A 15749-nucleotide genomic window follows, 5' to 3' on the forward strand; every position below is an offset into this window, starting at 1 on the left:
GCACAGTCCAAGGACAGGGGCGGGGGTGAGGAGCCTCCAATTGCCCAGGTCCAGCTCGAAGGTCAACTGGCAGTCACGTCCTCCCCGATGACCTCCTCCAACACTCCACCCCTCGTGACCGGCTCTTACAATCTCACGCGCCCCGATCTTCCACAATGTGCCCTCAGCGGTCAGCAAGGGACTTCACTGGCATGGAGATGGCTCATTTGGCAGATATCCGGCTGCACTGGAGGCAGACGCCACAACAACAGTACAGGCACACGTAAGAGAAAACACAGATTAAGACAATGATTCCTAAAATCAGTGACAACTTTTTCCACCAAGAGCCCCATGATCCGATCTACTGATTTATTAAGTCCCCGAGGCTAGGGTCAGATCACTCAGGGTGTTCACTTGTGACCTCATGTGATTTAATAAAGATTGATACCGGCCCCGGTATCGATTCCTCTACATTAAACCCAGCATATATGAGGTCAAAACCAGAAGCATCCATCCCCCTTCCCTGCGTCTGCGTCTTTAGTAACATTCATATGTAAATATCTGTTTCTTTAACCTTTGGAAACTTCTTTAACCTCTGAGCTTCAGAAAGGCAAATAGAAGTTACAAACTGTTGGGGCCTGCCCGGTGGCGGTGGCGCAAGCGGTTATGTGCCCACGCTCCAGTTAAGTGCGCATGCTCCGCTGCGGCGGCCGGGGTTGGCCGATTAGGATCCCCGGTGCGCACCAACGCACCACTTGTCAAGCCATGCTGTGGCGGCGTCCCATATAAAGTGGAGGAAGATAGGCACGGATGTTAGCCCAGGGCCAGTCTTCCTCAGAAAAAAGAGGAGGATTGGCAGATGTTAGCTCAGGGCCAATCCTTCCTCACAAAAAAAAAAAAAAAAAAAGAAGTTACAAATTATTAAAGCGCAGGTGGCCTCACCCTGGGCTCACACTAAGGTTTTGGCTAATTAGGGGTTCTTGAAGTTTATTGCAGCAAAACTGATGTCCAGAGAATATCAAGAAACTGAAGCTTCCCAGACCCCAACTCCTTGGCTTCCTGGAGCCAGAATCCACCATCCATCACAGAGGCAGACAACCAAGGACACCGACCTGCAGATTCCCTTACCTTGCCATCCTCCTCCCTGCAAGCAGCGTCACAAGGCCAAATACAGGCTGGTGGGAAGACACCAACCAGCAAGGCTACATGCTGCCCCTCCCCTACCTAAAATCCCAAATAAAAACTCCTACCTTTTTCCCTTCCAGGTGGTAGATCTGAGTTTTTAGCTCCCATCTCCTCGTCTGGCTGCCTTTCGATAATAAAAGCCCCTTTCCAGGGCCAGCCTAGTGGCGTAGTGGTTAAGTTTGCACGTTCTGCTTCAGCGGCCCAGGGCTCGCAGGTTCAGATCCCAGGTGTGGACCTATGCACCGCTCATCAGGCCATGCTGTGGCAGCATCCCACATACAAAATAGAAGAAGATTGGCACAGATGTTAGCTCAGGGCCAATCTTCCTCACTAAAAACAAAACAAATAAAAAACCCCTTTCCTTGCCATAAGCATGGCATTCCAGTTTTTTAATTTTTTGACCCCTCCGTGTGGTGGGTAAAGGAACTTGTGTTTGTGTTCTGTAACAAGATGACACATCTTGGTGAGCAGACTCACCAGGCATGAACACACAACATCCTGTTTGGATAATGGCACAGGTGCCTCCTCATGAGGCAGTAATAACATTCAAGGCCATCCTATTTTGAAGGATAGCTTTTCTCATTAGAGACATTTCAGTGTTCAGTAAGGACCAGCTGTGTTGGCTGTCATTTAAGGCTCGCTGGGTGAATTTAGTAAGGGCTATAACATCCTCCAGGCCAATGGAAGGAACAAAGATGACAGCCAAATTGTGCCCACCTGACTTTGAGGAGCGGGAGGTTGGCAGCTTTAGGAACTTGACCTGGTTGTGCATACCATACATGTCGGCCAGGGGAGGCAGCCCTGTCAGGCGTGAGGAGATGGACTGGGGGTGGGATGTGCCGGACTGGGCCCCGCCCCGCTCAATACTGCATGTCCTGCCCCGGGTAGAGTGTGTTTCCACGGGCCTGGCTCACAGCAGGACAACAGCATCCCAGCAGAGATTGAATAGTTCCCCCTCAGCCAGGGCACCAAGTAACTCACTCATTCTGGCAGGACGTCCCATTGCAAATCCCAGCAGATAATGCCTCTCCCAGGCATGATGGGGCTTAGTGTTCTCAGCAGCATAGCATGTTGATCCACAGTGATAGTCAGGGCAATGATTGCCTCCTGCGACTCCCATACCTTTACAGTCTTGGGTGTCCCAGCAAGGGTCCCCCGTCTGGCATATGGGGCAACATATGGTTGATCATTCAAATGTGTTAACGCCTGGGACAGCACTATAGTCCAGTTGGCCAAGGTGGTTTTACCTGTTAGTAATTTATTCTGCTGTTTTCATATTCCATTTTTCCAAGCAACCCTGCTGCTTGCAGGTTATAGGGGAGATGGAACTTCCATCAATGTCACATTCTTTTGCCCAGTCTTCGACATCATGACCTTTGAAATGGGACACTTGATCACTGTCTAGTCAACGAGGGTATCTGTACATGGCACTCAATTTCTCTAATCCCCAATGGCAGCAGCCTGGTTTGTGCAGTGACAGGGGAAATCTTGGGTTGATCCAGACTCAGTGTCTACACAAACTAAGGCATATTTAGAATCCTCACTCACAGGAAGGGGCCAACATAATCAACCTGCCAGTCCCTCACCAGTTGGGAACTCCAGTGGATGACCCCAGATTCCTTTGGCAGTTGCCTTGGGCATTGTTTAGAACATCCAGGACATGCTGTGACTGCATTACCCAAGCCACTGTATTTCAAGGGCAATCTGGCATCTTTGGCAATTAGCCATCCCACCCGGGCACTGCGGTGGCTGCTCTTTCTGTGCACTCAATTTGCTGTAAGTACTGAGGGGTCGGTTGCTAGGGCTCATACCTGGGTTAGGGCATTTGCTTCCTGATTGCCAGGGCGTGTCAGCTCCTTATGAGCCGGGATGTGGAAGACAGCGAGGACTGCCTCAGGCTCTTGCAGGTGAACCCAGATGTCCCTCCATATATCCTGACCCCACAACAGCTTATTCATGCTCATTCACCCCTTGGCTTCCTATTGTCCAAACCGTAGGGTTAATCCCTTTAGAAGAGCCCAACTGTTAGTGCAAAGGGTTAATGGCCAGGGCTCACAAGGGATCACCAGCCAGATCCATCTGAGTTCAGCCCACTGGCTGCTGCAGTTTGTTCCTCTTTCTGTCCAGACGGTGTCAGTGTTGGGCTGTGGATGGGCTGCCTCCACTAGAGCCATCTGTACACCAGGCATCAGTGGGAATTTCCCTTTCTCCCTGTCTACAGGCCTCAGGGGCCGCCAGAGGGATTGAGGGGGGGAGCATTTGGAGGATCTACATACTCTACGGGGCCTAGTAGCACCCATATGTCCCGAGACAGTGGGCTGGTGGACGGGGTGCTTCTCTGCTGCAAACAGGCATGCTGCCTAGTCAACGTGGGGGGTTAAGCCATGGCAGAGGTGGGTCAATGGAACATATTCTCAATGGAACATATTCTCCCCACCCTCTGATAGGAAGGGAAGTTCTTACCACGATATGCTGTTCCTTTGTGAGCAGCTCTGTCTGGAGGAGCACTGTGTACACTGCTAGGAGCTGTTGCTCTATGGGGTATATTCGGGTTTTGCCCCCTTCCAGAGCTGGGGCCAAAATCCTAGGGCACTTTCTCCTTCTCTTGTCTCTGCCACAGGACCTGACCCATACCTTCTGGAGTCATAGACACATGCCACTCAAATGGCAGCCCTGCTTGCGAGATGCCCAAAGCTTTAATCTGCTTCACTAGTATCTTTGTCTTCTCAAAGGTGGCTTGCTGCTCGGACGCCCTGTCCCAGGGGCCAGCCCCATGGCATAGGGGTTAAGTTCAGCACGGTCTGCTTTGGCAGCCTGGGTTCATGGGTTTGGATCCCGGGCGCAGACCTACACCACTCGTCAGCCATGCTGTGGCGGTGACTCACACACAAAATAGAGGAAGACTGGCACAGATGTTAGCTCAGGGCTAATCTTTCTCAAGCCTTGCGAATCTTCCTCACCAAAAAAAACCCAAAAACACTGTGATCCCCTGTCTTACATGTGCCCTCTCTTTACCAGGTGGTATAAGGGACAAGAGGCGCTGTGCCAGGTGGGGAATAAAAGTCCTCCAAACTTGTCACCTCCTTACAAAGGCTTGCCCCTCTTTCATGTTCTTAGGGGCTTGCACCTTATCAATCACAGCTTCTGGGACAATACACATCTTACCAGACCAAACAACTCCCAAAAACTTTACGGAGGTGGCTGGGCCTTGAATTTTCTCTGGGTGCACCTCCCATCCTCTCCCTCACAGATGTTCCAGCAAAGTCTGCAGAGTGTCCTGCAGCAGAGGCAAGTCTTCACTTGTCACCATGACATCATCAATGTAATGGGCCCATTTTACTGAGGTGGGGAAGGAGAACAGGGACAGAGGAACATGTCTCAGGCTACCAGCCCATGACATCTGGTGGGGCTGTGTAGGGAACCCTGGGCAAGCACCTGGAAGGTCCATTGTTGCTCTTTCCACGTGAAGGCAAATTGATCTTGTGACTCAGCAGCCAGGGGTATACTGAAAAAAGCATTTGCTAAGTCCAGCAAGGCATGGTACACTCCTAGGACCACGGCCAAGGTATTTAAGATGGTGGCAATGTTGGGCACAGCCGTAAGGATGGGGCACACTACCTTGTTCAGTTCTCAGTAGTTCACCATCATCTGCCATGAGCCATCTGGCTATTTTACCTGTTATACGGAGCTGTTGAAAGCACTATAGGCAGAGCGTACAGTTTGCACTCGGTGCAGTTCTTGGATAGCTTCTCCTATCTCCTTATGTCCCCTAGGCAATTTACACTGTTTGATAGTTACCACTTTTCATGGGGGCAGCGGGCCTTCCAGTTCCCAGTGGCGTTTCCCGTAAGCGCTGGTTCGATTACTCTAACCAGGAGCCAGAATTCACCGATAGAGGTTTGCAGAGTTTTTGTTTTGTTTTGCTTTGTTTTTGTGAGGAAGATTGGCCCTGAGCTAACATCTAGTGCCAATCCTCTGCTTTTTGCCAAGGAAGACTGGCCCTGGGCTAACATCCGTGCCCATCTTCCTCTACTTTCTATGGGATGCCGCCACTGCATGGCTTGACAAGCGGTGCCTCGATTGGCTCCCGGGATCCGAAACTGCGAACCCTGGGCTGCCAAAGCAGAGCGTGCGAACTTTTTTTTTTTTTTTGCGAGGAGATCAGCCCTGTGCTAACATCTGCCAATCTTCCTCTATTTTGCCGAGGAAGACTGGCCCTGGGCTAACATCCGTGCCCATCTTCCTCCACTTTATATGGGACGCCGCCACAGCATGGCTTGCCAAGCGGTGCATAGGTGCGTGCCCGGGGTCCTAACCGGTGAACCCCAGGCCGCCGCAGCAAAGCGCACGCACTTAACCGCTTGCGCCACTGGGCCGACCCGGAGCGTGCGAACTTAACCGATACGCCACTGGGGTGGCCCCTAAGGTTTGCAGAGTTTGACCCTGTAGGATAGCAATGCCCAATATGTTCCCTGGTATAGGAGACAGAAAAACCTTATATGCTCGGGGAGAGAATGACCAATTTGCAAGGTCAAAAGGACCTTCCTGACCATAACCATTTGCCCCCTATATCCATTGATGGCGCTGGGGGGGCCAGGAAACTTCTGAGGGTTACCATGTATTAGAGAACATTCAGCTCCAGTATCCACCAGAGCCATCACCTTTTGTTTATTTCTAGAGGACCATGAATAGTCAGCTCAACATGGGGCCTCCGATCACCCCCAACAGCCCTCACCTGAAGGTGATCTTGGCCTATACCCTATACCCCAGGCATGGGAGGCACTCGCCCCAAATAGGACTGTATCCCTCAGGCCTCTGCTGGAACAGGCAGGGCATCAGGGATGGCAGGGGCAGATGGGGCAGGTCTGAACTGCTGTTCAGGTTTTAAGGCTTTCCACAGGCCGACCAACACAGTGTCAGTTTGTCAGTCTATCTGCTCAGGTGGAGTCCCAGCATCAATGAGGTCAAACCAGACTTGCCTCCGGGTTACTTTCACCCGACCCTTTACAGTGATTGGGACAGCTCACTGATTTTCAGAGCTCCCTCACTATCTCGGGTCTTTCCCACAGCCCATACCTGTTTCTGGGATTTGTCAGTTTCTACCAGATCAGCAATGGATTGCTCAACATCATAAACTTCCTGTCTCACAGCTGCGCTCGCACGGAGATCAGCATCCCATACCAGGTGGGGTGGGGTGGGGTGGGGGTGGACTGGAGTATCTGGGCTTTCATTCCTACAGTGAATGTGGCCCGACCAAAGACAAGGGCGTAGATGGCCTGTCTCGTTCCCAGCTCTCTAGGAACTTTGTTGTACCTCCTCTGTAGATTTCCAGGGTCCCACATGCGCAGGGAGGTCCCCCTCATTGGGCCACGCCTCCCTGCAGACTAGAATAATCCAACCTGAAAGGGACTGAGTCCCTCAAACCACTGAGCACCACGCAGGCACTGCCAGAGGGCCGGGGGTGTGGTGATGTTGCTCATTTTCTCTGCCTCCTGCCTGCCGGGTGAGAGACATGCCATTGCCTCTCATATCCCATAGCTGCACTAACCATGCCTGGACACTTGCCTGGCCTTTTGCTGGATCTTGGCAGCTACATCAATAGCTCAGCCGGAGTACACTCTCTCATCAGGAGTGTTTCCTCAGTTAGGGGCTGCCTTTGTATGAGGGGTCCAACGGCATGGGACCTTTTGTCCGTTTCCTCATCAATCACCACATCCTCCTCTTCACCATCATCACTTTCTCAGGGGTTCTGCCTCTTAGCATCCCAACCAGGCTTTGTCACAGCACTCGGACCCTACTCTGTGGCCTCTCGTGCCCTCCTAGCTTTGCTAAACGGCACGCTAAGGTCTCCAACTGATTATCCTGCTCTCCCACCCTGTCTGCCAGCCCCGGAGCTAGCCGAGGAGTAGACAATCACATGTCCTCTGTAACCTCAGCTCTTCTTCCAACTCTCTAACTCAAACTTCAGCCTCTAGTTGGGCCTCAGCGGCCAGCCAAACTGCCTACAGCAGAGGCCAGCCCACCGTGGCAGCCATTCGTGTCCCTTCTTTGCCGCAGTGTGCTACGCACAGTTCCTCAAACAAGCGCATTAGACCAGCCGGCATTTTGGGGGCAGCCCCATACTCAGTGGGGGCCCACAAGCATCTAACATACAGGCCACCTGTCCCCACAGAGGTGAAAGGCCAACTCGGGATTTCCCCCAACGATGCCGCTTTCCTGACGCCCATTTCTTTGGTCTCCTGACTGGCTGGACAATTGTTGCTTTGCAACCTCCTCCAGGAGCTTCAATGGCTGTAATCTGAAACCAGCCTGTAAGCAGACAGCAGGGAGAGACCTAAGAAAGAGGCAGACCACTCCAGATTGGAGGGTAGTAAATTCAAGGGAATTTACTTGAAGCTCATCTTGGGCAGCTGCAAGATGTGTAGATCTTGGCACCCGCCCACCAAATCATAAAAGTGCATATAGAGGCCTTAACTGGGTTCAGTCTAGCACACAGTCCAGACAGGTTCATCACCACATTACTATCTCAAGGCTGTACCCTTGGGCTGCTTCTGGGAGTGGAGAAGGCAAACGGAATGCACAGTCCAACCACAGGGGAGGGGTGGGGAGACTCCAATTGCCCGAGTCCAGCTCAAGGGTCAACCTGCGGTCACATCTTTTTTTTTTTTTTTTGGTGAGGAAGATTGGCCCCAAGCTAACATCTGTTGCCAATCTTTCTCTTTTTGCTTGAGGAAGAGTGTCCCTGAGCTAACATCTGTGCCAATCTTCCTCTATTTTGTATGTGGGACACCACCACAGCATGGCTTGATGAGCAGGGTGTAGGTCCGCACCCAGGATCCCAACACCCGAGACCCGGGCCACAGCCACCCAAGTGGAGCGTGTGAACTTCACTACACCACCAGGCTGGCCCCAGGTCACTTCTTCTTGATGACCTCCCCCAACAGGTACTTCATGGTCATTCTTGTGCGGGGGTGGGAAAGTGCACCGTGACTGCCCGGGGAAGGGTGCCAAGGATGCTACCCGGGAATTGGCACCAGGAGCTCCAGCCCTCCCGGGAACAAGGGCCTGGGCCCCTGGAACCCCCAGGGCCATAGCATTGGGGTGGTAGGGGATGAGAATCTTGCATCACCCAATGGCGAAGGGTGCCGCGGCGCTACGCAAAAACATGCCTTTTATTGGGCGTCAGCTGGCTCTGAGCCAGGAGTCCCGCCCCCGCCCTCTCTCGAAGAAATGGCCAGACTTTTTTGCAAACGCCTTGAGGGGTGAAATGGGCAACTGGCTCTTGAAACTGACTTCGGAGACGCAACTCAAGCTCCCGGTGGAATTCTCTAAAAGAAGCGGGACATACAAAAGGCAAGGTGCATATGCCAGGAGCTGTCTCGGTGATCTCTAAGCGCAGTTTCCCCGTGTTAGGTCCTGCACGTGCCTGACTCCAGTCAGCCACCGTAGGCCCTGCAAGCTGCTGTACACTTTCCTTCTGTCCTTCGGCCCATAGCGTGGCGCTTGCTCACCAACTTGCCTGCTTTGCGCACTCACCCCCACCTTCCATTCCAGCTCCCCCGCAGCAGCCTCCGCTGGCTGCGGCTGCGCATGCGTACGGACGCCCCCACCGGCCCGGCGTGGGAGGAGGGGATGGAAATGAGGCTGGGCCGAGCAGCCCGCGCGCGCTCCCGCCCCTCCCCTCCCGCCGCTGGGCGCGCGCCGGGCGGTGCAGCTCCGCCGCGTCCGAGGGCAGCGCCGCCGCTGCAGCGGCCGCCGCGGGAGGGGCCCGGAGCCCCGCCCCTGGGGAGGGGCTGTCAGCAGGTGAGGGGGGCAGGGCTCCGGCCCCGGACTTCTGGGTCTTCGGGAAGTGGATTGGGGGCTGCACGGCAGGGTCTCCTGAACAGGGATCGATTGGGGTCCTGATGCATAGGTTCTGGAGGGCTGCACTGGTGCGTGGGCCTTGGGAGGGTGCATTGGTGCCCGAATGCCACCATCCCGAGGGGTGCATTGAGGCCCGGACGCTTGGGACCCCAAGGGAGAAGTCCCGTAGGGGGTCTCTGAATGGCGACACACGCCACGTTCCTTCTGTGTCTTCCTCCAGGTCTCCCGTCTAGCCTCCACGGCCCCAACTCCATGCCGGGGATGAAATTTAGCGACAAGAAGGAAGCAGTTGACGCGGCGTCAATGGACTGAGACTAAGCCAAGAGCCGGGTAAAGCTACCTTTTCGCTGTGAAGTCCCGCCCACTGAGCTCGTAGCCCCTCCTCGGGGGCAGAGTTGCACAAGCCCGGCCCACTCCCCTCGAAGGCCCCGCCCCTGAGTCTGAGTTGCTAAGCAACCGACTGTGGGTCCTGTTTGTATGTCTCCGCCCACTCCCGTCTCAGGTTCCGCGGCCGCGTGGTTCTGGTGGGGAGGTTCCGCCCACTCTGGGCATAGGTCCCGCCCGCTCCGCGCTCCGGACGGCCGCCGAATTTAAGCTGCAGAGGCTCCGCCACAATCCGCTAGGTGGATCCAACCCTGGGTCTAAGTTGCGAAGGGGCTGCTGCTGTCAATTTGTATAAACCCCGCCTATTGTGCTCTTAGGCTCCGCCTTCTCGCAACGCCTGCCCTGGTCTTGGGATCCAAGGCTTAAAAAGACCCCGCTCCTAAACAGAGGGACCCCTGATTTCAGGCCCTCCAGCCCTATCCCCATCAGCCTGATAGTCACCGGCGGCGTCGCCCCCTCCCCGTCCTAGGCCCTCCCTCTAGGTTCTGGGCCAACAAGATGCAGGAGCGAGAGGCGGAGTCCGCGGCCGGGGGCGCCGATCCGAGTCCCACTGGCAAGGAACCGGTGACCAAGGCAGGAGGTGAGAGCGGCGCCACCTGTGCGTAGGGGGCATTCTCCAGGAATTGGGGCTAAGAGAATCACATTTTGAGGGAACCTCTGGGTGAAAGTTTGAGGGCGCACGGTGATGACCATTAGGGATGCCCAAAACGCGGCGTTCTGGGAAATCCACCTGGTTATCTTTGGGGAGCCTCAGTGATCATTTCTAGGGCTCAGGAAATTACAGGAGGGACAGGGGGGATGACATGCGGGATTTTAGGGTGATCACTTGGGAAGATACTAGAAACGGACACCTTAGTAGCTTTGGGGAAGCCTCAGCTTTGGGGTTCCAGGTAGGTAACCCTTCGGAGCCCCTTAGGATGATGCGTGGCAGGGGGTGGGGAGTCGGAACATGCCATTTGGGGGACTCTCAGTATGACCCCTGAGGTGTCCAGATACACTCGAACATCAAGCTTGGGGGTCGAGGGGGCTGACCTAGATTCAGGGCCTTGCCTGCTTCCTGGAGCCCACCAGCCCTCCTGTCCCCTAGCTCCCCACCAGGCCCCGCCGCAGAAGCCCAGCCAGCCGGTTCCAGGGCCCGCCGCGTCCCCGGGGGCGCCTTCCCGACCCCGCCGGCGGCCCCCGCCCCAGCGCCCGCACCGCTGCCCCGACTGTGACAAGGCCTTTTCGTACCCGTCCAAGCTGGCCACACACCGGTTGGCACACGGCGGCGCCCGCCCCCACCCATGCCCCGACTGCCCCAAGGCCTTCTCCTACCCCTCCAAGCTGGCCGCCCACCGCCTCACGCACAGCGGCGCCCGTCCGCACCCTTGCCCGCACTGCCCAAAGGCCTTCGGCCACCGCTCCAAGCTGGCGGCCCACCTCTGGACCCACGCGCCCGCCCGCCCCTACCCGTGCCCCGACTGCCCCAAGTCCTTCTGCTACCCCTCCAAGCTGGCGGCCCACCGCCACACGCACCACGCCACTGACGCCCGCCCCTACCCTTGCCCACACTGCCCCAAGGCTTTTTCATTCCCTTCCAAACTGGCCGCCCATCGCCTATGTCACGACCCCCCCACGGCGCCGGGCAGCCAGCCCACGGCCCGGCATCACTGCTCCAGCTGCGGCCAGGCCTTTGGCCAGAGACGCCTCCTGCTCCTTCATCAGCGCAGCCACCACCAGGCTGAGGGCCAGGGGGAGCGGGAGTGAGCCCTCCCTGGGCTCACTGGCCCCTCTGCCGCCAGCCCGGGTCAATAGAGGTGGCGTTTCTAAGCCAGCCTGTATGGACTTACCTCTCCCAGACAGCTGGCAGGGAGGCTGGCCCCTCATCCTGGGCTCAAACTTAGAAGGTGGAGGAACTCTTTGCCCGCCTGTTTTGGGGAAGGGAAAGCATCACCCACAGAGAGTTGGCGCTGTGCCCCAAACCATGGACCTGGAGGTGTGCTTTGAGAGCCCTGGCTCTGGTTTTCCCCTATTCATGTGGCAAAGGTAAAAGGTCAGCTGCATCGTGGGCTGGTGAGGAGGGTGGGGAACAGGCTCTCTCCACGTTGTTGTTGTGAGTTGAAATTAGTGGCTCCGCTTTGCCCATTTGACTGTATCGATAAAAAATTGAAAATGCACACATGCTCATGTCAACTATTCCACTTCCGGGAATTCATCCTGTAGATAAACTCAAGTGTGTGAAACAGGCACAAGAGTAGGGCTGCTCATTGCAGCGTGAGGGTTGGGGCCAACGATGAGAAACAACCCCGGTGCCCATTCACAGGGGACACAGCCACAGAATGGAGTATGCAGCTGTACGAAAAACGGCAGCTGTGTGTGACTGATGCAGCAAGACTCACAAGATATACTAGATGATAAAAGCAAGCACAAAGGCTGTACTACTGATAGTGTAAAAACATTTTAAAGCCCAAGCTTTGGAGCCAGCCCTGTCACTCCTCTGGACTCAGAGGCCTGATCTGTAAAATGGGAGCGTTAGAAGGCTTCTGTAACAGCATAAACACCATCTCGGGCAAAGTCAGTTCCCCTCTTGGAGCCTGTTTCTCAAGTTATAAAATAAGGATGATCAAGCTAACCTTGGACTGCTGATCATTGTACAGATACGTATTAAGCACCTACTGTGTGCTGGGCCCTGCACAGGGCATCAGGAACACAGCAGTCAACAAGACAGACCTGGTCTAGTGAAGGAAGTGGACACTTTGCCACTACTTCCTAATCAAGTAGTGGCAAAAAAAGGGAAGGAAGCCAAGTCCATTTTGAAGAACAAGAAGGGGAGCTTGCCCCTCCGCCCACCGCCCGACAGCAAGAATTATTACAAAGCTATAGTAATGACGCCTGTGGTATTGGCTTGGGCACAGGCTGGTGGAAGAGAACTGAGAGCTCAGAAACAGACCTGTGCTTATAGGAGGTCCTGACATGTGACAGTCCCCACCTGTAGGTCATGGGTTGGCAAACTTTTTCTGTAAAGGGCCAAATCGTATTTATTTTTAGGTTTTGCAGGCCATACAGTGTCTGCTATAGCTACCCAACTCTGCCATTGTGGCACAAAAGCAGCCATACACACTGATACATAAATGAATGAGTGTAGTGGTGTTCCGATAAAACTTTATTTATAAAAATAGTAGGTGGGCTGGATTTTGCCTTTGGGCTATAGTTTGCTGACCCCTGCTGTAGATGAGTGGGGAAAGGACATGCTAATCTGTGAACGTGCTGAGAGATATGGAAAAAATTAAATGGGACACTGTGGTAGGCAGAATAATGGTCCCCCAAAGATATCCACATCCTAATCCCCAGAACCTGTATGTTAGCTTACACATGGCAGAAAGGACTTCGCAGATGTGATTAAGGATCTTATCTTTTTTTAAAATTATTTATTTATTTATTTATTTTCCCCCCAAAGCCCCAGTAAATAGTTGTATGTCATAGTTGCACATCTTTCTAGTTCCTGTACGTGGGACACGGCCTCAGCATGGCCGGAGAAGCGGTGTGTTGGTGCATGCCCGGGCTCCGAACCTGGGCTGCCAGTAGCAGAGGGCATGCACTTAACTGCTAAGCCACGGGGCTGGCCCAAGGATCTTATCTTGAGAGGAGATTATCCTAATTGTTAGAGTGGGCCCAGCGTAATCACAAGGGACTTTATATAGGAAAGAGGGAAGCAGAAGAGTCAGAGAAGGAGATGTGACAATGGAAGCAGAGACTGGAGTGATGCAGGGCCACAAGTCAAGGAATTTGGGCAGTCTCTAGAGACTAGAAAAGGCAAAGAAATGGATTCTCCTCTGGAGCCTCCAAAAGAAACACAGCCCTGCTAATAACACCATGATTTTAGCCTACGAAGACTGATTTTGGACTACTGACCTTCAGAACTATAAGAAAATAAAGTTGTGTTGTCTAAAGCCACCAAGCTTGTGGTAATTTGTTACAGCAGCAATAGGAAACTGATACAGATCCCTACCTCACACCATACACAAAAATAAGTTTCTGATGATTTAAGATCTAAATTTGAAAAGCAAAACTCTAAAACATTTAGATGGAAATCAAAAAGAATATTTTTGTAATCTCAGAGAAAGAGGAAGTATCCTTAAGATTAAAAAAGTGCAAATTGTAGAGGAAAAGACTGGTAAATCTGAACATAAACTATCAAGTTACAATTATGATAGAGACGCAGTATTATAAGAGTGTATACCTGGCACATATGATTATATAGAGGTTAGGAAAGACCTTTTTGAGGAGGTAATGTTTGAGCTGAGATGTGAAAGGTGTGGAAGATGGAACGAGAGATGGTTTGTAGAAGTTCCCAGAATAAGGGGTGGAAGCAAGCAGGCAAATGGAAATTAGCAGGCTGCTGGACTGCAGGCTACTCAGCAGGGCCTTGGGGGAGGGGCAGGGGAGGGTAAGGATTCGAGTTTCTCCTCCAAACCCAGCAGTACAGCTTGTATCCATGTTTACATATAGAGCTGTCCTGGAAGATTTCTTCCAAAGCAACCACACCACCATCCAAGTTTCAAATGCACAAAGTCATGTGAGAGGTGTTGATCTGGTCCAGCCTTACCTTGTACAGATGGGGAAACTGAGGCCAGGAGAGATGGGATTTGCCTGCAACCAAGCAGTGGGGCAGTGCTGAGTCAGGGTGGATCCTGGGTCTCTGGATACCCTGAAGCCCTGTGCTCCTTGCACATGTCAAACCCGCTCCTGCCTGAGGGCCTCCGCACTTGCTTCTCCTCTGCCTGGAATGGTTGCCCCAGTGCCCCCTTACTTCTCCCAGGTCCCTGCAGTGGGGTAAGCCCCGTGAGAGGCCTTCCCCGATGACCCCATCTGAACTACCCCCACCCTGCTCCATCACTCCACTCGCCATGTACCTCTGCCCTGCTCTATCTGCTCTCACGGCATTTATCACTGCCCAGCACTGCAAGACACACTCAGCGTCTCTCTCCTCCAGCAGATGTCAGCCCCCTCAGAAGGGGGACTCATGTCTCCTCTTTCACACTGCAGCCCCAGTGTCTCACACAGGGTGGGTGCCTCTCAAAGATGTCCACACCCTAATCCCTGGAACTTATGAATATGTTATGTGGCAAAGGAAAATTAAGGTAGCATCAAGAATAAAGGTTGCTAATTGGGTGACCTTAAAACAGAGAGGTGGTCCCAGATTATCCAGGTGGGCTCAGTGTGATCGCCAGGATCTTTAACCGTGGAAGAAGGAGACAGAAGAGTCAGTGTCAGGGTGATACAGTGTCAGGAAGACCCCACTGGCCACTGCTGGCGTTGAGTATGGAAGGGGAATGGAACGCAGATGGTGGAAAACACAAGAAAGCAGATTCTCCCCTGGAGCCTCCAGAAGGAACGCCGCCCTGCTGACACCTTGCTTTTTTAGCCCAGGGAGACCCATTTCAGACTTCCGACCTCCAGACCTGGGAGATTATAAACTCCTGTTGTTTTAAGACACTAAGTTTGGGGTAAGCTGTAACCCAGCTCTGACTCTGCCCTCCGCCCTGCTGAAACCCCTTCCTGACCTCCCCACTCCCAGGATAACGTCCAAGCTTCTCGACCTGGCGTCCACAGCCCTTCACGACAGCCCTGTCCTTTTTCTTCTGTGGTGATGGAAATGTTCCCTGTCTGTGCTGTCTAGTACAGCAGCCACTGAGCACTTGAAACGTGGCCAGTGTGGCCAAGGAAGTGAATTCTTCCTTTCATTTCATTGTAGTTAGATTTAAATAGCCGCCCGTGTCCTGTGGCTGCTGCAGTGGACAGCACGGCTGCAAGGACTATGCCGACCTTTGCAGCCACATGGGCTCTACAGCCTCTTCATCACGAGTGGCAGTGCTCTCTCAACTGCCCCGAGGCACTAGGTTGGCTCCCACTTCGGGGACTTTGACCACGCCATGGCCCTGCCTCGAATGCCATCCCACTTCTGCCCTGATTCTCCAACACCCAGCTCAGTTCCCACCTGAAATGTGGTGGAGCCTTGAAGGGCGTGGGTTGATTCAAATGCCCCTTCCCGCCATTCTGCCTCCCAAATAAGGTGATGTAAAACCAGGCTGGCAATGGTTATACGGCTCCTTCTGAAAGCCCCAGAGAAAGGGAGCTATCCCTGGCCCAGGGGGGCTGAGACTTCAAGAGAGGCACACTGCCTGAGCATCCGGGCCTCCAGCCCAGGACCCACGGGGACAGCCAAGCACAGGACTGGGCTGAGGGGCAGACCCAGCTGAGAGGGGCGCTGAGTGTCAGATTCCCCGTTCCCTGCCACCTGCCACCAGAGGGGTGAGGAGTCAGGGAGAGGGGACAAAGAGCCCCTTCCCTACCAGACC

At 53.8% G+C, this 15749-nt stretch overlaps 1 protein-coding gene across 1 annotated transcript; it reads left to right on the forward strand.

Moving 5' to 3' along the window:
- Positions 1-9241: 9241 nt before the first annotated feature.
- On the forward strand, positions 9242-12135 carry ZNF575 (zinc finger protein 575). Its single transcript, XM_058530977.1, has 3 exons — positions 9242-9357; positions 9881-9991; positions 10499-12135. Exons 2-3 carry the CDS (start codon positions 9910-9912, stop codon positions 11155-11157), a joined length of 741 nt encoding a protein of 246 aa, XP_058386960.1. The 5' UTR covers positions 9242-9357; positions 9881-9909; the 3' UTR covers positions 11158-12135.
- The last annotated feature ends 3614 nt before the right edge of the window (positions 12136-15749 follow it).

The sequence above is a fragment of the Diceros bicornis genome, chromosome 34 (genome assembly GCF_020826845.1).
Source record: "Diceros bicornis minor isolate mBicDic1 chromosome 34, mDicBic1.mat.cur, whole genome shotgun sequence".
NCBI lineage: Eukaryota > Metazoa > Chordata > Mammalia > Perissodactyla > Rhinocerotidae > Diceros > Diceros bicornis.